This window comes from Amblyomma mixtum, chromosome 1, assembly GCF_055824585.1.
Source record: "Amblyomma mixtum isolate Tamu chromosome 1, ASM5582458v1, whole genome shotgun sequence".
Lineage (NCBI taxonomy): Eukaryota > Metazoa > Arthropoda > Arachnida > Ixodida > Ixodidae > Amblyomma > Amblyomma mixtum.
Window position 1 is genome coordinate 156,786,715 of NC_143012.1, and position 25,999 is coordinate 156,812,713.

At 47.1% G+C, this 25,999-nt stretch overlaps 1 protein-coding gene across 1 annotated transcript; it reads right to left on the reverse strand.

Moving 5' to 3' along the window:
- On the reverse strand, window positions 1-25,996 carry LOC149369472 (uncharacterized). Its single transcript, XM_089577773.1, has 4 exons — window positions 25,942-25,996; window positions 20,124-20,176; window positions 18,445-18,660; window positions 1-3,611 (listed from the first exon to the last, which is right to left on the reverse strand). The coding sequence occupies exons 1-4, from the start codon at window positions 25,994-25,996 to the stop codon at window positions 1,788-1,790; spliced, it is 2,148 nt and encodes a 715-aa protein (XP_089433899.1). The 3' UTR covers window positions 1-1,787.
- Between the last annotated feature and the right edge of the window lie 3 nt (window positions 25,997-25,999).

Genomic DNA, 25,999 nt, shown 5'->3' on the forward strand with positions numbered 1-25,999 from the left:
AAACTTCGTTTATTAAGTGGTAGAAATGTTTCCATAAATCATTACATAACTGCACAAGGCACCCTTTGGAGAAACACATTTGATGTACAGTGAGGGCAAACGTCTATAAGCACGATGAAAATGAGCGTAACACAGCATAATGACAACAATGCCCATTGTCCAAGGCCATGAGGTTCCTGGCTCAGATGCTGAATGGGTACAGGACTCACCAAATGGTCACACAGTGCGAGTCTCATTTTTGCACACTGCTTGGCAAATTAACGACAGCGAACGAAACAGAGCAAAGGCAAGTGAGCCCAATCTATGCTCACAGCAGTAGCACTTTCCCACACCAGTGGCAAAGCTGCAAGGCACACTGTGGCTGCGTCATATATATGCATCACTTAATACCTCCTCTCTATGTAAACGTGATAGACCCATTGATGTGTACTGTTACGCTGCAGATGCTTCGTCCGATAAACACAAATAGCTTTTCACCTAACATGGTTTGGCATTCCTTTACAGCAAACCGCACTCCATGCAGGTCATTGGACGTCATGCATTTCTTTCTCGTTCTATCCTTCTTTGCTTCCCTCAGGACAAAGTTTCAGCAACATACTGGTATTGTAGCCAATGCTCCTCCAAGCCATTCAGTATAAAGCCTAAGAAAAACATTATGAACGCTTTCTCTTTGGAGTGCAAAACTGCTATTGGAGCAAGCATAGCGTTCAGGTCATGTACTTTCTGCTCCAAACAGCAGTAACGATATTCGTCTCGAGTAGAATCTGGCTTCACAGTTTTTTCGCATGTAAAACTAATTAGCACTTCTAATTACTGCATCCATTACTGCCATGAGAATACAAGCACATAAAAAGGCAACATTGTAAAATACATTCAAACTCTTCACTGTTAAGGTCAACCAAAGCTTCCAAAGCACCATGATGCAACTGCCAAAGCCAAACTACCGACACTACACAGTTTATAGTCTTGTGAATGTTCCTTTTCGACATTCTTTGCTGTAACGTGAAACTTAAACTGTAAAGCAGCCAAGGAAACACAGCTGCATTTTGTCCAATCCACCTTAAATATTCCTGCAGCTGAGAGACATTCTTTGAAAGTGCATATCTCTTAGAACAGAGGGGAAAACTTCACTTGGTCTACACCTTTTCGGAGAACTGCAAAAGAATGCAAACATGGCATAATGCTGTAAGATGTTCTAAGGCTAGGGAAGCACTCATTTTTTACACTTTAGTGAAAGGGCAGTGTTTGGAATTATTTTTAAGCTGTGGAGGTGATTAAGAAGAATACAAATAAATTAACAGCAGTGATTCTGCCTGCGGTTAAACAGCACAGGCCAGAACAGATGGGTTATGAACCATGACTAGGTGTATGAGTAAAAAAATAGTGAGGAGAGCATCAATGTTTTTTGCAGAAACTCTACAAATGAGCTCTCTAGCAAAACAACTCCACATTGGACAAAATTTACTGCACAGAACGGGGCTTCGTGAACAGCCAACGAGATATGAAAGCAGCATGAGACACTACACTGGGCATACAGCTGCAGCTTCCTGATAACAGGCACAAAAGTGAAAAAGAAACTGCAACGTGCAGCGCATCCAGTAGTGAGGCCCTGCCAGAGAGTGCAGAAGTTTAAAACCATAGCTATTCTGTTGAGAAGTTGCAAAGTTCCAGTTCCATACTGAGCCCCAGTGATGCATTTGTGGAGTTCAGAAAAAAAAATGAGAGAAAAGACCACATATTGCACAAAGGGAACAAGGCAAGCTGTGCTTGTCATCGGCAGCCAATCTTCATGGTCGTTTCCGCTTGCGTGACTTCACCCCCGCTGTCTCATCCAGCACGTCACTGATGCGCAAGAAGGCCCGCACATGCAGCCAGGCATCCACATCAAGCTCATCGATTTGCTTTCGCCCATCGAGTCTCTCATAGCAGACGAGTTCACCGCGCACAACGCCGGTAATTTGCCAGAAATCCATCTGCACACGTCGCCTGCATTCTTCAAGCATTGTGTTCACTTCCGCGGGGCTGTTCTGGAGTTTAAGCAGAACATTGGACGTCACCTGTGGATGCCATGACACTTGCTCGAAGGCGGCTGCTGCCCGCTTAACGGACGAGCCTAGCACAAATGCCACAGCGCACTCAACAAGTGACAGGTTGCGCAGACTCAGTTGTTCGACAATCTCCCATGTGTGGAAGTTGTTGGGGCACGATGAGATGCATATATGGGTAAGCGTGTAGCGATTAGAAAGCAGCTGAGCCAGGTTCTCAAGCAGTGCCCTGTACTCAAGGGGGCCAGCATTCAAGTAGACAAGGTGGTACAACTTCCTGCTGGCCGCCACCCACCTGCAGAGCTTGGTGACATCGCTGGACTCCATGGCCCAGCGATCGATGGAGAGTTTCTCTAGCGTTGTGTTCTTGCAAAGGCCCTCGACAACAATGTGACTGCACTCCTGAGAAATATAAAACACAAAGGAGACTTCTTTCAAGGCTCGTGTCGAAAATAAGTAGTTGGCAAGGAGGGACATGTGCTCAGTGCCAATTCTGCAATACCTAGCTTCGAGCTCTAACCTGGTGATGTGGTCATGCAGAGTGACGGCCGTGACAATGCTGCAAAACCTCAATGGATCCAGTCCCGACAACCGGTGGTGCCCCTTGCCCAGAATCTTGCCACATGACTGCAGGGCCGATATGAATGCCTCTGGCTGCGAATCACAAGAGTCCAACCTGACCTTTTCAGCAATGTGCATGTTTCGCAATTCGCAGTAAAATGTCTCGGACGAGGACTGCAACAAGACGTCACCAAAGGTGATCTCCTCCAGAGAATGACAGGCAGTGGCTGCTTCCAAGAGCAGGCGGACCCACTTTTCGGGGAAAGAGTCTGCAGTAAAAGTGAGCCTTCGCAGCGAAGATGTCCCCCTTAAGGCCATCATGATAGCTGAGACCATATTATCCTCTTCTACAAATGCAGCCCTTTCACTTCCATAAGAGAAACGAGACATCCGAACGAGAAACTTGACCTCACGTAGGGTTGTGTTTTGAGTAGCGAGACTAGCAAACCACTGCAGGATGGAAGGCTGTAGGTAAAATTTTTCGATGGCCAGCGAGTGGAGAGTTGAGTTCTTCTGGAGGGCCTTAAATACGTTCTCCAACTCGGATATATATAACCTGAAATTGCAGCAAATTACAAGGTTCTTCAGTGTTGCATTGTGAGCGAGATAATGACAAAAGGTATTTCCGCATTCACCACGTAGCATTGAAGAGGAGATCAGGAGGCTCTCGATGCTCACATTTTTTTCCAACGACTTGACAAGCGTCACCGACTTGCAGAACGGCTGAAAATTCGTTACATCAAGGATGCGAAGAGACTTGGAGTTGGTGACAAAGGCAGCGAAGGCATCCTCAGCAGCCTGCAAGTCGTGAGAGGTGACTAGACACGCATTCCAAGACAGCTCCACAATGTGCTCAGAGTCACGTATGACGGCGATGATGCTCTCCATTGCTGTGGCTCTCAGCGAACACGCGCCCAGTCGAAGTCTTCTCAGCACACCCTTCCTCAATGCGTCACAGAACAACTCAAGGTGGCCTGGAAGCATCAAATGCACCTCTTCAATTACCTGCACGTCAAATGAAAGGCAACACACGGAAACATTTGAGCAGAGTAGCAGAGTATGCTCATTTTGTTGTTTTAGAAGACATAACTAGCACACCTTTTTTTTTAACTTTTACACAGTTTAAAAACACCATAATTTAATGGCCACAGGCATGATTTTCCTAGACAAGAAGGCCTGATGGTAAGTAGAGGGCACTAATACGCAGTGGCATGGAAGCCTCAAGACAGCATAAACCTGTCAACTGGCGTCGTCACACTGGCAAGCAGTGACATTACCAGAGCGGAGAAATCACACTGGCAGAAGGGACGTGGCATCACCAGTCTGGTGGACGCCAGTTGCCTGGGGGGAAAGTGGCGTCACCAGGCCAGATTCGTCTGTGTGAAGCCTGCACCTGCCATCTGTGGCAGGCATGTATGGGAAGAAGACACTGAATAAATGATTACGCACATTAGAAGAAAAACAAGAATCACAAGAACAATCAGTAACTGCGCAAAAAGGTCGGGGCAAGATAGAAGAAGCACACGGGACGAGCGTAGACTAACAACAGGTTTATTGCACCAACGCCTCCTTCCTTCAAGAACAAAGCGCATGCACACTGACCACACAGAGACAAAAAAAAACAGTAATCATCTCGTCAAGCTGAGAAATTCCAACTCCTTGCGGTACAACTGGATGTACGCCTCACTAACACATTTGTCAGGCCCTGATCTCACGATTTCCAAGGCTTCAAGAATTTCGCGTTCTTTCTTTTCTCTCACGCATCCTGTAACCTTAGTCCTGCCAAAAAGTGGAGAGAATTCTTAGTCATCATGCTTGCAGGTCTTAGATTGCTTAGGCAGATGCTGATCAATGAATCAGCTAAGGAATTCGCATGCTCTAATAATCTTATGCTGATGCAGCGGCCGGTTTGCCCAACATACACCTTGCCACATCTGAGTGGAATCGCATATATTACTTTCATATATTATTTTCGATCTACAATGCACAAACCTGTTCCTGTGGTTAGTGCCACACTCAACCTTCTTTTGTTTATCTTTCCTCGCTAAACTTCACAAATGTGACAGTTTTCAAGGCGCAGAAAAAAAAGACCTCTGCCCAGAATTTCCCACCAACCATCTTCAGGCCGTGCGAGACCCTGAGACCACAGGGTATAGCTTCACACTTACGCCTCTCCTGTGTATCCGCCCCCAGAGGCGTTGAGTTGGGGAGTAAAGACTTCAGCAGGGACTCAGCAACTGCCTGAAGAAGGGCAAGCGGAAAACCAGTAATCCGAAGGCAATCAACTTGAGCACCAAAGCTAACCTGAACCTTATGTGGACAGGTCTTGGCTAGCGAGGCCCTGAGGCAGGTTGATGCAACAACCCTCTTAACCAGCTTCGAATGTCGTGAGTCAAAGGGCTAGAGTGCCTTTTTTGATCAAGGCATGTACGCCCAGCAGAGGTGTTCAGGGTCATTAAAAAACAACCCTAAAATCTAAGAACTAGAAACAAGAGTTATCAGGAAATTCAATGGTAAAATTCATGGTAAATGTAGACTTAAAAGATGCTAAAACCTCCCTTGCCACATGTGTCGATTTATCATTGTGGTCAATATTTAAAAGGGTTAGAAATTCTTGAAGCATTGAAAATCACGAGATTAGGGCCTGACAAATGTGTTAGTGAGGCGTCCATCTAGTTGTACCACAAGGAGTTGGAATTTCTCAGCTTGACGAGATGATTACGGTTTTATTGCGAAAGCAATACTACGCCAGGTCTAACCGATCGTCGCGTGGTCCGTGGACCCCCCTGCTCCTCGAGGAGCCGCCGCCGCGCCTAACAGATGGTGTGACGTCAGCCTCTCCGTTGTGACGTCAGCTTGCTCTCTCCTTCGACGTTACGCGCGCACGCGGCACTGCCACGTCACGCTGGCCAAAGCGAGACCCTATATTCTCCGACGCCACTTGACCACCGACATCTTCCGCACCTTCGGCGCGCTCTGACGGTGCTGGCGTCGAAACAGAACATGTGCCTATTCTGCGGCGAGCGCGTCGAAGCCACGAACCCAGAATGCACCGCGCGCGTCGTCTGCGGAGCACATAGCCGCTACTTGAAGGCAGCAGGCCAGACGAATGAAATTCTGCGCATGCGCGCCGCTTGTCACTCGGCGCTGTTTCACGTCGACGCAGCTGGAGTATAGGGGGAGAATTTCAGCCCGGCGCAGCGTCGCCAACGTGACGCGTCCGACCACAACCGCGGCGCATGCGCGCGCCGAGAACATAGGAGCATAACAGAGGTTAGTGTGCATGCGCTCTGTTGCTGAAGAAATGAGGCGTTCGTGCAATAAACCAGTTGTTAATCTGTGCACGTTCCGTGTGCGTCTTCCCTCTTGTCCCATCCTTTTTGTTCAGTTATTTATTGTTCTTATACTGTCATACCGACCAGCCCCTTACCACACTCTTCTAAAAACGAGAACATTGCTGTGTGTAATGTGTAGTAACAAGGGCCACACAATGAGGCTCTACGCTCTCGCATCACCACGAATAACCGGGCAAGTGTCCCAAAAGTTCTTCTGTTCAGAAACAGCCCACAGCACACATGACGAACGGGCACATTTAAAACACAAAGAGAACTGTGCGCGACTGTCTCTTTAATTGCAGGCCTTATTACAGAATGCATGTATGATGACATAGTCCTTTGTTATCCGCAAAGAGGTGGGGCAAGTGGTATACAGTCGATCCCGGATGTATCAAACTCGAAGAGGATAACGAAAACTTTCGATATATCGATAATTCGAAATATAAATTACACCTATTAGATGCTTATTACAAAATTGCGCACATCTCGGACAAATTCCCCGGGATCGTAACATGTGGAAACTCACCGATTTGCTCCTCCAAACTCCACAAAAAATGGAAGCACAGAGGCACGACCACCGCACTTTATTTTGCGAGAAAAAGTCCGTGAGCTTAGCTTGCCTCTTCTTCTGCACAATAAAGTTCATTAAGCTGTCCTCAAGCTTGTTGATAGTATCCAAATGTGAAAGTACAGTGCCTTCCATTGCGGGCAAAGCAGCAATGACTGACTCTGAATGCGGATGCAAGTTTAGCCACAGTGCATGGCGGCTGGGTTCTTTCAGCAGAATCTTCACCACTGCTCGGGTCCGCTTCCTCGGTATCAATGATGTCAGCCACAATGTCAGCATCAGCATGATTCGCAACGGCTTGCACGTCATCGTCAGCACTGTAAAAATCTTGTGCTATTTGGCCGTCTCGGACGGTGCCTACAAACGCTGAAAGCTCATGAAACTCGCTGTCCAGGCATCCAGCGTCGTCGTCTTCTGTGTCTAGACATCTGTCGTCTAAGCCACCACAAACCCTGCTTTGTGAAAGCAGTTCACAATTGTGCTTTTCTTCACGTCATTCTGAGCAGCAGACAACATATGTATGGCTCTGAGAAGGTTCACCTTGAGTTTGACTCTCATCCGAAGGTTGATTAGGAGCCTTGGCACCAGTCACCATATGTAACCAACCTTAGATGCCTTCACTATGCTCTGATAGAGAGGTTGAAGCTTCGCCACTGTATTTGGTGGCAGAAATTTGATGGTGATCTGCTTCAACTGTTAGACGATATGATAGGCAGAACAGTTGTTGAGAAGAAGAGAAAACCTGGCGGCCTGACTTCTCCACTTGGGCATCCCATGCTCAAAGCTACTCGGTGAAAAGATCGCATGTCATCCAATAATAAATATGTACCGAACCCGGAAGCATTTCATGTTTTTGAAACAGCGTGGTGGCCTGCTTTTGCTGATAACCAGTGGCCGCAGTTTGCATGACCCATTCACATTTGCAGCGAGCAAAATCGAGACACGCACTTTGCTGCTTTTTCCACCATGGTATGCACTGCCCTTCAGGTGCAGAGCCTTATTTGGCAGCATTTGCCAAAACAATGCTGTCTCATCTGCGTTTAATATTTGCAACGGCGAAAACCTATTGCAAATCTCTGCCCACTCTTCGGACTTCTACTTCTTCGCATCAGTGCTGCTGGTCACCTCGCTTTCACCTGAGAGGGTCTTTCCGACGATGCTGTAGCGATTCTTAAAACGCTGCTGCCAACCAGTGCCACCAGTGAATCTCTCTTCTCCAAAGGCGACGGCAAACCATTTCGCTTTTTCTACGAGCATCAGGCCCTTGACATCGATGTTTCTGGCACGTGTCTCTAGGAACCAGCCGTACAAAGCTTTCTTGACCTTGCTGTAGGTCGGAGCACGCTTACGACACGCTCCGGGGTGACTGGATTACACTGCCTTCAACTTCACGTCGGCTTTGTTCTTCAGGATTGTACTCTGCGCGTTGCGAGGAATTCCGAATGCGTCAGTGACCAACGACTTTTTTCTCGTCAGCCTCCACCCATCGAATGATGTCCGCATTTGTTGCCAAGTCTATATTCTTAGGGTTTTCCACGTTCATGGCTCCCAAACATGAGACCAAAGCGAAAAGAAAACACTCGGCACCACACAAGTCACAAGCGAACTCACAGTGGCCTCACGAACAAAGCGAAGAGAACAGCCACCGCACCGCAATCAGTACCACACCAGTCACATTCGCAAGCAGCACTGACAGCAGGAACAGCAAAAATGGCCAGAACAATGGCGATGGCTAGCTAATGTCACATGTTTTGGCTACAGCGGAGTCAGCCAACCAGCATGCAGAAACTGGGCGCCTGCAGGCCTGCAGCCAGCACGGTTTCTGTCTTCCCAGCTCCTTACATGCCCCTATTACTGTACCCCTATGGCCATTCCTATTTCCTTTGATACCACAAAAAAGTTGAAAAAAGTTTGTTCCCTCTCATATTAAAGCCTCTCTCTTTCCCCTGTTATGAACGGGATGCACACCAGCCGAAGAGGATTAAGGCGCAGACTCCATCGACCGAGATGACGACGGTGGCGGCAACAGCAGCGGCAATTTCGACAGGTCGTTTGATGCCACGATGACCCCACCAAAAAAAGGATGACTGGCTGGGAACCAGCTTGTGGAATTCTTCCAACGCTCGGCTCGGTGCGAACGATCTTCCCTTTGGTTCCCCGCAAGAAGCGACCGACAATGGACAGATGACAGGGGAAGAAGGGAACGGTGTCTTCCAGTAATTGACCGTGTCTGACAAGAGCCCTCCTGAGCGGAGAGAGCCCGCCAAGGTTGTGACCACAGCGCTGCACCTGTGTTTGGATGGGCACGTACAGCTTGGGGCGAAGTAGCAGCGGACCTCCGAATCCTTCTCGCCAATTCCCTCGGTGCCTCCGCGTGCTATGTGCTGTGCCACTCTTCCGATCTGTGCCTCGTGTTGAATTGGCCACCGCCTTGAGAAGGGGCGGAAGTCTATTAACCGGGAAAACACTCTGGCCTGCGGTGCTGGGACACTCAGGTGGGCCGTTTCATCGCCCTCGCTGGCTCCCTTTTCTGGGGCGCTGGCCTTTTTTTGGCCGCATTTTTAGTGACGCTCGGTCTCTGGGCCTCGCACTTAGACTTAGCCCCAGCAAGACGGTGTTTGTAATTCTCCACCGGGTTTTATTTTAAAAAAAGGAAACTCGATGTGTCGATGGATCTATACGAACAGGCCTGGGGTGCCGCCTGATCTCGGTGCATAGAACTGACAACACACTTCCGCCCCAGAGCAGGATTTGGCCACCCTGGTGTAGTACTTGGCCGCAACCTTCTATGAACAACCCAATTAACCCTCGGCCCTCAGTCCCCAGTGGCTGCGGAGCAGCTGGCCGGGGTGGTGGTCAGACCTGTAACACAGCGGACAGTGCTAAGAATCATTGGTTCCGGACAGGAGGCCATTGGAAACTGAACCTAGCAACATTTAACGTAAGAACCTTATCCAGTGAGGCTAGTTTTGCAGCGCTGTTGGAGGAATTAGCTGATATTAATTGGGATGTGATAGGGCTTAGTGAGGTTCGGAGGACAGATGAGGCGTATACAGTACTAAAGGACGGGCACGTACTGGGCTATTGTGGATTGGTGGATAGACGAGAGCTAGGCGTGGGATTCCTCATCAATCAGGATATAGCTGGCAACATAGAGAAGTTTTATAGCATTAACAACAGGGTGACAGCTATCGTAATTACGCTTAAAGGGATACTGAGGCGGTTTTCGAATCAGCTAATTTTTTAGGGTTTTGAAGTAGTGTCATTGCTGATCACGTCTGTGAAATTATTTTTTCGATTTTGGCTAAAACAGTAGCGCAATCACCAATTAAAAACGCGATGTTCAAATCTCCCGCGCCCCGCGCAAGCGTAGGAGAGGAGAACAGCGGAGAGGGAAACCTCGTCCATGGCGGCCAACGTGACGTCACGTTGAGGAGCCGGGGATACTTCGGCGCACCCGAGCGAGCTTTCAGCGCACGTTGTTTCTCGTGCTGCGTGCGTTGTGACGTACAAAGCGTGTCAACCGACCTTGAGAATCAGAATCAACACGAGGTAGTACTCTGCGTTCGTGTCCATGAATAAATATGGCCGAAACTGTGTCGTCTTCCACTGTTTTTAACAAGATCAAAAGCTCGCAGCGCAAGCGCTCGCTGCTGTGACGAAGAATTCAAGCTGACCAAAGCAAGCCTACTCTGCTCGAAGCACTTTCGTAAGAGCGGCTACATGCAGAGCTTGTCCCTAATGTGACCTCTGGAGATTTCTGTCGAAAAGGCGCGGCTGAACCATGACACAGTTCTTTCGATTTTCTCGCGCATGAGATGCGTGTCACCATTCCGAAGAAGCGCCTCTTTTAAAAGTAGAAACATGCTCACTTAGCCCCTGAAAAAACCTTATAGAGGCTCAAGCATGTGTCGCTCTCCTCAGATTAGGTGCGGCCAGACCGCCTGAGACGTGCTCAGTAAGGCTCGGTTAGTGATTTTATGCTCGGTTCGACGTGTCCAAGCAAGCAAGCAAGCAGAGCAAAGCACAATAAAGCAAAGCAAGCATCGAAGCTCTTCATATGCGGCATCTAGTTTAATCGTAGCTAAGCAATTAAATGAAAGCGTTTGACGTTGATTTCGGATGCGAATTTATGAGCGAAATGAATGCCAACCGAGTTTTTGCAAAAAAACACCGCAACCTTACTCGGTTTCTTCATAAAGTTGTGGCAGCGGGCGAGTTGCAGCTAGCTTGGCTTTTAAACACACATATAGTTGGCAACTACTTCACTGAACCTAAACTGCAAATCTAGGAAGGGCGAATGTTTCCGAGGCAGCGATTTATATTTTCTGGCATCTGCTGAACGCGCCACGAGTGAAGTAGCAGCCTTGTGGGCGATTTGGCTTGGTTTCCAGCGCACAATGATTGCGTCACTATCTTGTGGTCACATGCCTCGCAGTGCTTGGCCACTGCGCTTCGCTAATTTTGACATCAACGTTGTGCTCCTTCATCGTTTTCTTGAAATACTTTCTTGCCCCAACCTGCAACACCGGGTACTGAGAACAGGATTTTTTGTACACAGTGCTTTGGGCCTTTTCTTTAGGATGACGCTCTTCCGGGCGAGCCAGGAGGCGTCCGGTGGTGGTAATTGACTTGAGTATTGTTCGCACCCCTTCCTTTCCGAGAATACGAGCCGAGGTCCCTTTTACCGAGGCACCTTTTACGCATGGTCGGCATCGCGTCTTTGATGCTGGCGTATGCTTGTGCTAGGCGTAGAATTTTTTGGTTGTGTCTTTTTTGGTTTCAGGCAATACGTGGAATGAGCAAACTGTAGTATCCTTTTCTTCGGAGGTCAGTAAAAAAAAATAGTCGCCGTATTCGCTTTTACAACGACACGGAAAGCTGCGATCTGCCCTCAACGCAGCGCCGGATCCGCATCGGCAGCTTCTCCAGTCCTCAAAGTGACGTCACGACCTCTCTTGACCAATCACGTGCGGCGGCGCGCCGCGCGGCGTGCCCCGCGGCACAGGCCGCATATTTCGGCTAAAAAAGCCAATTCGCGCTTGGTTTTGCCTTATTTGGATGCGATATTCCAGTATACAGCATGAAAAACTATAGGATGCCGCTGCCAGCCCGATTTTCAAAAAAAGTGCTTCAGTCTCCCTTTAATAAGAGGTATAAGCTGAAGGTGGTTCAGGTCTACGCGCCCACATTGGTTCATGATGACCAGACTGCTGAAACCTTCTACGAAGACGTAGAATTGCGATGACCAAAGTAAAATCACAGTACACTATACTGATGGGCGACTTCAATGCGAAGGTAGGCAAGAAGCAGGCTGGAGACCAGGCGGTACGTGACTATGGCATAGGTTCTAGGAATAGCAGGGGAGAGTTGTTAGTAGAGTTTGCAGATAGAAATAATTTACGGATCATGAATACCTTCTTCCGCAAATGAGCCAATGGGAAGTGGATGTGGAAGAGCCCCAATGGTGAGACTAAAAATGAAATAGACTTCATACTGTGCGCTCAGCCTGGCATCGTAGAGGATGTGGAGGTCCTCGGAAAGGTCTGTTGTAGCAACCACAGAATGGTAAGGTCTCGCATTAGCTTAGATTTGAAAAGGGAGCGCAGGAAATTAGTGAAGCGGAAGTTTATTAACGAGTTAGCATTAAGAGGAAAAGTAGAGGAATTCAGGATTTTGCTGGAGAACAGATTTTCCGCTTTAACTGAAGATGACGACCAAATGTTGAAACGATGAACAACCGTCTCACAGATATCATAACGGAGTGCGCTGTATAAGTAGGCGGTAGGATGGTTCGACAGGATACCGGGAAGCTATCTCAGGAGACTAAGGATCTGATTAAGAAACTGCAAAGCATGAGGACGTCTAACTCCATAGATAAAATAGAGCTAGTAGAGCTGTCGAAGTTAATAAATAAGCGCAAGGCAGCCGACATCAGGAAGTTTAACATGGAGAAAATCGAGCATGCTCTAAAGAACGGAGGTAGCCTAAAAGCAGCGAAGAGAAAACTAGGCATAGGTAAAAACCAACAGGATCGTTAAGCGGGCGAGTTGGTGATACATTATGCAAAAAAACAGCGCGAACAAACGGGGACAAGACAGAAACGGAAAAAGTTCGCAGTCCTTCCCTATGTGCATCGCCTTTCTCATGGTCTTAAAAATGTGGCCCATAGGTATAAAGTTGATGTGGTTTTTTCGGCCCCGAATAAGCTCAGTAAAATTTGTTCAGCAGTAGAAAATAAGTCCCGCAACCCCAAGAAATCTGTAGTGTCCTGTGGTGTTAAGCACGCTAAAAGTTTTGTGCCGTGCTCCAAAGGGGTAGTTTATAAAATCCCCCTATCCTGTGGTCAGATATACATTGGGCAAACGGGACGTTGTATCAACACACGTCTCGGAGAACATCTCAATTCATTAGAATCTAATCGCTCCACTAATCTAGTTGATCATTGCCGAGAGTGTCAATCATGTTTTCCGTCCTTACATTTTACTGACATTTTGTACAAACACCCCGACCAGTTGACCAGGGAAATTATCGAGGCCTACAACATGGCAAAGAAACCAAGATTGTGTGTTAGCAAACCATCCCTGCTCCTGCGTGACTGTGAGGTTGCATATCTGGACATCACATAGTAACACATGCGTTCTGTTTTTGGTGTTTTTTTTGTTGTTTTCTGTTTCCTTTTATAAGTGTGTTTCCTGTGATTAAACTTTAGTTGAGAGTCAGCGCTTGTTCCTGTGTATTCTTCGTCTTGTCCCCGTTTGTTCGCGCTGTTTTTTTGCATAATGTAAAAACCAGATGCATGCGATAAGAGACAAAGAGGACAATGTCATTAGCAATATGGATAAGATAGTTAAAGTAGCCGAAGAATTTTACACAAATCTATACAGTAGCGATTGCAATCAGAGAGTTACTGAGAGAGGCAGTGGAACACAGCAATGGGACATCCCGCCATTAACGAAGGAGGAAGTAAAGAAAGCCTTGGGAGCAATGCAGAGGGGGAAAGCAGCTGGTGAGGATCTGATAACAGCAGATTTGTTGAAGGATGGAGGAGAGATTGTGCTCGAAAAACTAGCCACCCTGTATACGCAATGCCTTGTGACCTCAAGTGTACCTAGAGCTTGGAAAATTGCTAACATTATCTTAATTCATAAGAAAGGAGACACCAAGGACTTAAAGAATAATACCCCTGTCAGACGAGCAAGTTTAGTGTCATTTTCAACGAGTGACACTCGCCTGTAGTGTCATTCACATCGTGTCACACGATGAACTTTAATGACACTCGCTGCTGAACGCACTCGGCAAGAAGTGAGTTTGGGGAACTCACTTCACTTTTCCCTAGGGGCGAAGTGTATAGCATCGGTAGCAGCGTTTCGAAATCAAAACACAACGTCGGCAATAAGAATGGCGTTTTATTGAACGCAGCTAATTTTTTTTTGCCCTCTTGTTCATGTAAACTTATTTGCGTTGCCATTAAATATATATACTGCACATATTCCGACATTCTCGTTTTCAGCTGCAATAATTTTTTAGGCAGCCGCAGCGGTATGGCTATGGCGGCTAGCGTGGCAACCGTAGTACCGTAGCAACCATCTGCAACCGTTTCGGTGTGGCGGTGCAACAGTCACAATATTGCACAAAGCTCCTTGATAATCATAAAAAAGTGCTTGCAGTTTGCAATCTACTGTACATTAACTGTACATTAAAGCTTTGAAGCGCGAAAAGTAATATTTTTTGTGCCTTACTTGAAAAGCCATCGTCACCACCATCAATTCCGAATGACACTTTATTTTTCCGTGTAGCAGCACGCCCCGAAAGTGTCACTCGTTCTGGAGAAGTGCACTTCGTTAAAGTGTCACTAAACTTGCCCGTGTGACAGGGGTATTACAGACCGATCAGCTCACTTTCTGTTGCCTACAAGGTATTTACTAAGGTAATCCCTAATGGGGTCAGGACAACCTTAGAGTTCAATCAACCAAATGACCAGGCAGGCTTTTGTAAAGGTTTGGTTTGGTTTGGTTTATGGGGTTTGACGTCCCAAAGCGACTAAGTCTATGAGAGACGCCGTAGGGAAGGGCTCCGGAAATTTCGACCACCTGGGGTTCTTTAACGTGCACTGACATCGCACAGTACACGGGCCTCTAGAATTTCTCCTCCAAAGAAATTCCAGCCGCCACGGCCGGGATCGAACCCGCGTCTTTCGGATCAGCAGCCGAGCACCATAACCACTGACCCACTGCGGCGGCGCTTTCGTAAAGGATACTCGACAATGGACCATATTCACGCAATCAATCAGGTTTTAGAGAAATGCGCAGAAAATAACCAGCCCCTATATATAGCGTTCATTGATTACGAGAAAGCATTCGACTCAGTAGGAACCTCAGCAGTCATGCAGGCATTGCGGAATCAGGGTGTAGAAGAGTGTTATGTGAAAATATTGGAAGATATTTATAACGATTGCACAGCTACCATAGTTCTCCATAAAGTCAGCAATAAAATTTCAATAAGGAAAGGTGTCAGGCAGGGAGACACGATCTCGCCTATGCTATTCACTGCCTGTTTACAGGAGGTGTTCCGGGGCCTTAAATGGGAACAGTTGGGGATAAGAGTTAATGGAGAATACCTAAGTAATTTGCGATTCGCTGATGACATTGCTTTGCTAAGTCACTCAGGACATGAACTGCAAAGCATGATCAATGAATTAGACAGGCAGAGCAGAACGGTGGGGCTAAAAATTAACATGCAGAAAACCAAAGTAATGTTCGACAGCATAGCAAGGGAACAGCAGTTCGCAGTTGGTAGCGAGGTGCCGGAAGTAGTAAGAGAATATGTTTATTTAGGGCAGGTAGTGACAGCTGATCCAGATCATGAGAGGGAAATAACTAGAAGAATAAGAATGGGGTGGAGCACATATGGCAGGTTATCTCAGATCATGAATGGAAGTTTACCAATATCTCTCCAGAGAAAAGTATACAACAGGTGTATCTTACCGGTATTCACCTATGTGGCAGAAACGTGGAGGCTAACAAAGAGGGTTCAGCTTAAGTTAAGGACAACGCAGCGAGCTATGGAAAGAAAAATGATAGGTGTAACGTTAAGAGATCAGAACCGGGTGGAGTGGGTGAGAGAACGAACGCGCGTTAATGATATCCTAGTTGAAATCAAGAGGAAGAAGTGGGCTTGGGCAGGGCATGTAATGCGAAGGCAGGATAACCGCTGGTCCTCAAGGGTAACGGAGTGGATTCCAAGAGAAGGCAAGCGTAGCAGGGGGCGGCAGAAAATTAGGTGGGCGGATGAGATTAAGAAAAATTGCAGGAATATGGTGGCCGCGGCTGGCGAAGGACAGGGTTAATGGGTGAGACATGGGAGAGGCCTTTGCGCTGCAGTGGACGTAGTCAGGCTGATGATGATGGTGATGATGACGATGAAGGGGCGGAGCCTTACTGTATTTAACAAGCACCCTAAGTGAGAACGAAAGCTATGGGTGCTGCCCAGAAGGCTCATCCAGTCGCTCGACGCTATGAGCTCTGAAATTTTGACTCTCTTTCTTCAGAATGTAAATACATTTCTTCAAAGTGTGAGCAAACCTGTTTGTGTTTTGTTCCCAAATGTCAACTTCCATCTATCCTTGTCCCTTCTCTGGCCCAACCACACTACCCTACATGCCAATAACTGGTCGTGCTACCTGAGCCGTAACAACTGGTGGCAGCGGTGGGATGCTGCTACCTGGCCCGTAACACCCCCGCAAAGTTCCCATCACATGACTTTTACTTGTGCAGCTCCGCGCTGTCCAAGGATTATACCGCGCGCGACATATTTCGGATCATGAACCCCATTAGGAGAAGCCAGTTTGCAGGAGCACACACTAATGGAGGAAGCCCACTTCCAGGGTGGGGTGTACTGGGAGAAGCGCACTTGCGGGGGCGCGGCACCGCGCGGAGTTCGATATATCAAATATGGGGTGCAGATGTTCGATAAACGCAAACAAATTTGCAATACTTTTGCATGAGATCCCCAAGGGGATTTTACAACTGTTCGATACAGGCAATAATTTGATATATCTGGGATCGACTGCACTAGGTCGTGTTAGCCTACAAGGACTGACGCAACTGCGATATTGGGAGGCAATTCATAGCGGCAGCAGAAGAAGCCCATTCTTTCGGTTCCTCTTCCCTGAAAGCTACAACATCAACTTTCCGGAGGTGAATTAGTGTGACGTTTTGTAGCGTAGAACTGAGTATGTATACCATTTCTGACGTTGACTTGATGACAAACGCTGCGTGTCCTTAGAGATAACCCTGTATTGCATGGTGCTTTAGAAGGTTTCCAATTCCAGCACAGACAATTCTCCCATATGAAGTTGCTCAGAAAATCCACTTAGTACATGTGCAATTGCTGAGCTACAGCTCATGAAGTAGATATCTACTTTTAAAATGACGTGCTGCACAGTCACTGATGTAAGTCAGCTGTGCATATAAAAGTGCCTCCTTCCTGAGCCACTTGTAGACCTTGATGACAGTAGAGCATGCGTGGGCCTAATTTTAGAGTGTGTCGTCCGTTATGATAGCAAAGCTAAAGGCTCAATTTCCTTGTCATGACGATGCAGATGAACAGGAAAGCTTGGCACTTTTTTTAATAGTAGTACGACTGTGTTTCTTTGAGCAAGACAGCTGTCCAGTTTTCCACAAATTCAATGTGTGAGACAATGGTAAATTTCAGAAAAACTCCTTTTGCTAGCTTAGGGGTGTCGCCTGGAGACACTTAACAAAACCATGACTTGTCCATTTTCTCACACAGTCTCGAAGGTGCGCTATGCCCAGGTTTGCTTTTCCTTTCTTATTTCAATGCCTTTTCCGCACAATACATGGGATCCTTCTCCCTTGCCTGGAATTGCAAGTCTAGACACCACAAGCGATCGAGCAAGAGGATACTCTTAAAACTTGCAAGGGACTCTGTGATCAGTGTCTTGACATGAAAACTGGTGTAACTAAGCCTCAGAGATCCAGGCACAAACAAAAAAAATCCTGAAACCACTGGAGCTCCCTTGTGAAAATAGCCACAGATGGCCACATCTGTATTTCACTTTCTGATCTTTCCTAGATTAAAAAAGCTCCGTTTCTCGTGGAAGTGGCTCCTTTGTCATTAGAGCCCTGTAGTATACCATTACAGGCACACATAAATTTGTCCTTGGTATCGCTTTAACCTTTTATAAAGCACAAGCCGTGCTGTGTGCATGTCTTACATGTTTAGAAATGGTAAAATTCCTCCCAAAATGACTATAGGAGCTGAATGCCATCACAACTACTGCTACTACTGTTTCTAGTATAATTGGTTTTGCAGAAAGAAACGGGTATACAACTGTACCAACGACTTTGTAAAAAGACCTAAAATAAGGTTCATATTCTTAACTCAGTGCTCCAAACTGTGAACCTTCACTTGTACAGACACATCATCACCAGCCTATGCCCACTGCAGGGCAAAGGTCTCTCCCATGTCTCTCCAAGTAACCCTGTCCTTTGCCAGTTGTGGCCACCGTATTCCCACAAACTTCTTAATCTCATCCGTCCACCTAACTTTCTGCCGCCCCCTGCTATGCTTGCCTTCTCTTGGAATCCACTCCGCTACCCTTAAGGACACTGAACACCAAGGAGGCCCACTGGTGAAAGATAAAACACACTGAATGGCTTCTATGACAGTTCTGAAGAATTCAGCATGCAAGAATATGGCACGCAGGGGCACCGTTTCCCTTTTCCTGGCATTTGAAGGAAGTGGGACATGTGTCTGCATAAAGGGTTAACACGCTGGAGGTCTTAAAAGCCGCGCCACTCACATGCAGCAGTATGAAACAGTGCAGTGTTCACACCACCTGAGGCACAAAAATTTGTTACGATGGACTCCGTTTGAATCAGACGGCAAAGACTAGCTTGAAGCCACGCACCTCCACACAGCAGTGCCTGGTCAGCAGGCAGTGCAGCAGTATGGCTTGGGTGTCCTGATTGATGCTGAAGATACGGCCGGACATGAAGTTAGTAGTGAGGGCGAGCCTACCCGGTGCAACCTCGAAAGCCTTAATGCCCACGCAGAAGAAATACTCGTTCAGCACTGGCAACAGATGCAGCACCACGGGACAGGTGGCAGTCGGATTGGACCAGCACTGCAATCAGAGATGGCGAACCAGCAAGCAGCTGTGAACGGGGCTGACATGTCCCCAGCAGAGTTGCTGCAATGCTGTTCCACAAGGCAGCCAGCACAAAGCATGACAAAGGAGTGCCAGTCAAAGGGAAATGAAAATTGGTTATGAGGAAAGGCACAGTAACAGTCTCTCTTCTACACTGTATTACAATAAGCATGCATGTGAACGGCCAGATTGGAGCAGCAGCAGGGCGCACTTTGAACGACCTTCACACGGGGGGGGGTGTTTCCTGTCTCCTCGCGCTGCACGATCATGGTGCAGTTACCGTGCCCTACCTCTCCACGTGCAGACCGGCCACCTGTGTAAGAAGTGCCTTGGTGCTTTTGTTGTGTGATTGCATTTTCGGTGCATTGCAGATTAGCTCGACAACAAGAACGCTGGTATGCCTGAGGACGTAGGCCTGTACATGTTTTACGCCTTCACTAAGTTGCGAGTTTTTAACCATTTACAAGCAGGAATATGACGACAATTAGGTTTATACTCTCCAGTGAGATGTATCAAACTTGAGAAGTGCATGGAGCACCCCATGATCATTTTTGCTGCTACTCGTATATTAGGGGCCCAAATGTAATATAATCATCCCACGAAGCAGCGTCAGCCTTTGTTGTTCCTCCCTGAACATGCAAAAAACTTTGGCACAAAGTGACATGAAATTCCTCCGGAGGAACACAGTGCATGAAAGGCTTGAAGAATTGAATGTTCGGTGCTAGCAAGTGAACTCGAAATCTAAATCTTTTAGGCACGCCAAAAAATAAGCAGACCATACTTAATGCTGTCAAGGAAAATAAACCTGCAGAGCTTAACTGTAGGAAAAATTTATTTGCAGTATGCGCACTATTTAAGGCAGTAACATGAGCACCTTACTGCACTGGTCCCCACTTAATACTTCATGATCACTTGAATACATAGCATGTCCCCTTGTTCTTTGGCCCAGCCGTTTGAAACCTGAAACACTGTATTCTAGAAAGAGAAAACTGCTTGCGAGTTATACGGTTCTGTGCCTTTCTGCAGCCCCGTCATTACAATTTTTGGTGAGCCTCGCTGAATAAATGCATTCGCAAACATTATGTCGAAAAAATCTAGCCACACAATAAAAGAAATGCCAATTTTCTGCAGCATGCAGCTCCACTCAAACTTAAGAGATTCACTTTTGCCTTGTTACGCTTACGATGCATGTGCACAAAATGGGAATGAGGCAGAGCAATAATTATATCATAGCACAAGCCACACAGCTTACCAAATGATGAAAACATAGAAGATAACTCAACTGTTGCTTGGAAATAGTCCGAATCTCTTTTATTAAACATATAAAAGGAATACTTGCCTCATTCGATGGGGAATTATACATTTGCTACAAGTAAATACCTATGGAGCACAAAACAAAAAAAGGCTTTTAAAATTTCTTAAAAGTATCCTTGGCACACCTCTCCAGACACGTACTGCAGCTCCTGATATTCAGAATGATCTCTCCAGCTATCTGTGCCAGCACACCCAACCTCAACTTATGTGTTAAGAAATGAGTCATTAATATTATTCTGCGCTATCAATAAGCCATACCACAACAGAAAATTCGGACATCTATGATAGAGGACGTGAAAAGCCAGCACAAAGCTTTCGAATGCTGAACCTGTATTCCTTGGCGCTCGGCTTCAGCGTCTGCCATTCCAGCCTGAACGATCACTGGTGAATGGCCTACAATCTGTACATGCTATGAAAGACCAGCAGTGTAAATAAGTTGATAGAAGTCCGTCCCTACTATTGAAAGGCCGCCTTGGTGGCTCAGTGGTTATGGTGCTCGGCTGCTGACCCAAAAGACATGGGTTCGATCCCGGCCGTGGCGGTTGCATTTCTTTGGAGGAGAAATTCTAGAGGCTTGTGTACTGTGCGATGTCAGTGCACGTTAAAGAGCCCCAGGTGGTTGAAATTTCCGGAGCCCTCCACTACGGCGTCTCTCATAGCCTAAGTCGCTTTGGGATGTTAAACCCCATAAACCAACCAACCTACTATTGAAAGCCACAATACGTGCCCTATGCTCTCTATGGTGTCTGGAAATTGGAGGGCGATTTCTCTTTTGCATGTTTCTTTAACTCTCAATATATCAAAGAAAATATGTGTCTTGTCGGTCGTCATGAAGTAGAGCAACCCTTCACGTTTTGTTTTTCCTCATTACGAGACAAGCGAATGCACGAATCCAGGTGCGCAGCCCTGTTACTACACAAACGAGTGGGCGGGACGAGTTAACGTCTGGAAGGGTAGAGTTGCCACGACCCTAGCAGCGGCAGAGAGCATAATTCGCACAGGAAAGCTCTGTTCACCACAAGTGCGCAGGCCATAAGAAGCCGTACGGCCCACCCACTCGACTCCGGCCGTGGCAAGTGTAAGTTTGATGTAGTTCACGAGAGAAAGAACTTTAAACCTAGATATCTGAGCCGTGCAGTGAGGGAAGGGATGAAGGGGGAGTTGAAAGAAAGAAGAGACATAGGCGCCACAGTGAAGGACTCTATGTTATTTACAACCACCTGGGGTTCCTTAATGTTCGCTCACATGCACAGGCGATCATAAGATGAGATACGACACATTTGCTTTAGCAGTACTGGTTGAACATTTCCCTTTTACAATGACCGCCTTCCCCATTGCATCTTTGAGTTGAATTTCTATGGTGCGTTTTTTGTTGTGGTGCTGAGGGAGCTTCTGGTGGGAGGAGGCCTTTGGAAGGTGAAGGCTAGAAGTGACAGGCATTTTTACCCAAGGGATTAAGGATTATTGTGGGAAAAATTATTGTGGGAAAAAAGACTATATGGCTGCCACAGTAAAACGCACTGGTATCACCAGTGTACAAAATAACATCTGTGCTAATTGGTATATGTCATCATCAGCCTGACTACACCCACTGCAGGGCAAAGACCTCTCCCATATCCCTCCAATTAACCCTGTCCTTCGCCAGCTGCGGCCACCATATTGCCACGTATCATTGTAGCGTCCGTTCGTTCACGCAAGGCCACAGAAAAGGCGTGTTATCATATTTGTTCGTGACGCGAGAAGCGACCGGACTAATCGCGATTGTTCACAGCCATGAACAGCTGCATCTACGTTTGGTTTGGTTTATGGGGTTTAACGTCCCAAAGCGACTAAGGCTATGAGAGACACCGTAGTGGAGAGCTCCGGAAATTTCGACCACCTGGGGTTCTTTAACGTGCACTGACATCGCACAGTACACGGGCCTCTAGAATTTCTCCTCCAAAGAAATTCAACCACCGCGGCCGGGATCGAACCCGCGTCTTTCGGGTCAGTAGCCGAGCACCATAACCACTGAGCCACCGCAGGGGCACGTGTTTCCAGAGTACTCTGGATGATCTTGACCTGTTATCTCGAAGTTTCCTTGCCGGCTTTAAATTGAACGATGCCGTGAGCAGCGGGCATTCATAGTTCGACGATTGATGAGCACGCTTGTTGCTTACGCCGCCACCGAGTGATTCAGTTCTTTTGCGGGCGCAAGTCAGCCCAAATAAAGAGCTTCATTTGCTAGTATTTCTGGTGTCTTCCTGACCGCTGGACTGCCGTCACTACAACGTGACATCTGGTGGAGGTGCTGGGTGACCTTCCATGTTCAGGACACCCCCTACAAGTCGTGACGCCAGCCCTCTGAGTCATTCACCGGAGGACCTGACTCCAGTCTACCACGCAGCCTCTGGAGCCTCCAGCCATGACCTACGCCGCAGTTGTGCGCCGTCCTGCACCTCGACGATGGGACCCAAGCCCCTATCGCCCTCAGCCAGCTGCGCTGGACCGCCGCCCTCTCGCCCCAACCCACCCGTCCTACAAGCGTCGCACACAGCCGAGGAAATGCGACGAGTGGAGAACTCCTGACCAGCGCTGCCCACTATGCTTCCACTGCGGCGAAGCTGGTCACGTCCTCCGGCGCTGCCCATACAGAAGACTGGGCATCCGAGGGTTCTCTTACGACGCCCCACGACCCCGACCCGGCCAGCGACCAGCCGAAATCGAAGAGTTTTTGCGTCGGGAAGAATGCTCATCACCAAGCCGCCTATCACGTTCCCCGTCGCCATCGTCCCCGCGCTTTGTATCTCCTAGCCGAGGTTACGCCATGCGTGGACGCTCCCCCAGCCCCCGAAGGTTAAACTGAATAAAGCAGCCTCTGGAGGTGAGGTTGCTTCTAAGCGCAATGACAAAGATCCTCCATCGACGAAAACACAAGACTATGCCTCAACTACGACGAGAACTACGAGAACTACGACGAGAACTACGACAACGACCCCTACGACGACAACGACGACAAATACGACGACGAAAACTACGACAACAGCGATGATGACGACACGGTTAGACCAGAAGCTTTTACCGCTGCCCTTAAACATTATTATGAACGCTAAAGGACTCAAAGTTCACATTCTCCGTGTTTATTTTCATTTTAAAGAATCGAGACGATGCTTCTTTGAGAGGGGGGTAATGCCACGTATCATTGTAGCGTCCGTTCGTTCGCGCAAGGCCGCAGAAAAGGCGTGTTATCATTTTTGTTCGTGACGCGAGAAGCGACCAGACGAATCTCGATTGTTCACAGCCATGAACAGCTGCATCTACGTGTTTCCAGAGTACTCTAGATGATCTCGACCTGTTATCTCGAAGTTTCCTTGCCGGCTTTAAATTGAACGATGACGTGAGCAGCGGGCATTCGTAATTCGACGATTGATGAGCACGCTTGTTGCTTACGCCGCCACCGAGTGATTCAGTTCTTTTGCGGGCGCAAGTCAGCCCAAATAAGGTATTGCAAGTATTGCAATACTTTATTGCAAAGTATTGCAAGTATTTCTGGTGTCTTCCTGACCGCTGGACTGCCGTCACTACAACGTGACAATATCCACACACACTTCAAAATCTCATCCACCCCCTGCTACGCTTGCCTTCTCTTGGAATCCACTCCGTTACCCTTAAGGACCAGCACTTATCTTGCCTTCACATTACATGCCCTGCCCAGGCCCACTTCTTGATTTCGAATAGAATGTCATTAACCCGCGTTTATTCTCTCACCCACTCTGCCCACTTCCGTTCTCTTGACGTTACATCTATCATTTTTCTTTCCATAGCTCGCTACATAGTCCTTAACTTAAGCTGGACCCTCTTGGTTAGCCTGCATGTTTCTGCGCCATAGGTGAGTACCGGTAAGATACCGCTGTTGTATGCTTTTCACTTGAGGGATATTGGTAAACTGCCATTCATGATCAGAGGGAACATGCCATATGCACTCCACTCATTTCTTATCCTTCTAGTTGTATCCCTCTCATGCTCAGGATCAGTGGTCACTAGCTGCCCTAAGTAGACATATTTCCTTACCACTTCCAGCACCTTGCTGCCAGTTGCGAACTGCTGTTCCCTTGCGAGGCTATTGAACACAACTTTGGTTTTCTGCTTGTTAATTTTTAAACCCAGTAAGCTGCTGTGCCTGCCTAACTCATTCATCATGATTTGCAGTACATCTCAGTGAATTAGCAAGGCAATGTCATCAGCGAATCGCAGATTACCTAGGTATTCTGCATTAACTCTTATCCCCAACTGTTCCCATTTCAAGCCCCGCGAAATACCTCCTGTAAACAGGCGGTGAATAGCATTGGCAAGATCTTGTCTCCTTGCCTGTCTTTGCTTGTTTGAATTTTATTTGTAGCAACATAGCATAGTGGGCGAGTTGGCATTGCATCTTTAAGGAACGAAACAGGGCAACTAAAACGAAGGACCAAGAAAAAGAGAGACACGAACACGCGCTGTCCTTCGTTTTAGTTGCGCTGTTTCGTTCCTTAAAGATGAATTTTATTGCTGACTTTATGGAGGACTATGGTAGCTGTGCAATTGTTATAGGGATCTTCCAATATTTTCACATAACATTCTTCTACACTGTGATTCCACAATGCCTGCATGACAGCTGGGGTTTTCCCCCCCAAGTCAAATGCTTTCTCGTAATCAATGAAGGCTATATATAGCAGCTGGTTATATTCTGCGCATTTCTCTACCATTTGATTGATTGCGTGAATGTGGCCTATTATCGAGTATCCTTTAAGAAAGCCTGCGTAATCACTTGGCTGATTGAGGTCTAAGGTTGTCCCAACTCTATTAGCGATTACCTTAGTAAATACCTTGTAGGCAACCGACAGTAAGCTCATCAGTCTGTAATTCTTCAAGTCCTTGACGTCTCCTTTCTTATGAATTAAGATAGTGTTAGCGTTCTTCCAAACTTCTGGCATGCTCGAGGACACAAGGCATTCCGTATACAGGGTGGCAAGTTTTTCTAGCACAATCTCTCCTTCGTCCTTCAAAAAATTTGCTATTATCAGATCCTCACCAGCTGCTTTCCCCCTTTGCATTGCTCCCAAGGCTTTCTTCACTTCCTGCTTCATTACTGGCGGGATCTCCCATTGCTGTGCTCTACATGGCTCTCTCATTAATGTTCTGATTACATTCGCTACTGTATAGATCTGTGTAAAACTCTTCGGCTACTTTAACTATCTTATCCTTATTGCTAATGACATCACCTCTTTGCCTCTTAGCGCATACATCTGGTTTTTACCTATGCCTAATTTTCTCTTCATTGCTTTTAGGTTACCTCCATTCTTTAGAGCATGCTCGATTTTCTCCATGTTACACTCCTTTATGTCGGCTACCTTACGCTTATTTACTAATTTCGACAGCTCTACTAGTTCTATTCTGTCTATGGAGTTAGACGTCCTCATGCTTTGCCACTTCTTAATCAGATATTTCGTCTCCTGATACAGCTTGCCAGTATCCTGGCGAACCCTCACACTGCCTACTTCTACGACGCACTCCGTAATGGCTGCTGAGAGATTATCGTTCACTGTTTCAACATTACGGTCATCTTCTTCAGTTAAAGCGGAAAATCTGTTCTAAAGCGAAATTCTGTATTCCTCTACTTGCCCTCCTACCGCTAACTCGTTAATGGCCTTCTGCTTCACTAGTTTCCTCCGCTGCCTTTTCAAATCTAAGTTGATACGAGACCTTACTATTCTGTGGTCGCTACAACGGACCCTTCCGAGAACCTCCACATCCTCTACAATGCAAGCGTCTATTGGATTGTTAGTCTCAACATTGGGCTCTTCCATGTCCACTTCTTGTTTTCTCACTGGTGAAAGCAGGTACAAATGAACTATAATTTATTTCTATCTGTGAACTCTACTAATAACTCTCCTCTGCAATTCCCGGAACCTATGCCATAGTCACCTGCCGCCTGGTCGCGGGCCTGGTTCTCTTGTACCTTCGCATTGAAGTCACCCATTAG

Excerpts from the sequence above, each read along its gene's own strand:
- LOC149369472 (XM_089577773.1), bottom strand. The coding sequence starts at position 25,996 with ATGGGTGACTTCAATGCGAAGGTACAAGAGAACCAGGCCCGCGACCAG. Across the intron at positions 20,177-25,941 it reads GGCCCGCGACCAGGCGGCAG|ATAGCTGGAGAGATCATTCT; the intron begins GTGACTATGGCA and ends GTGCTGGCACAG. Across the intron at positions 3,612-18,444 it reads CCAGGCACTGCTGTGTGGAG|GTAATTGAAGAGGTGCATTT; the intron begins GTGCGTGGCTTC and ends TTTGACGTGCAG.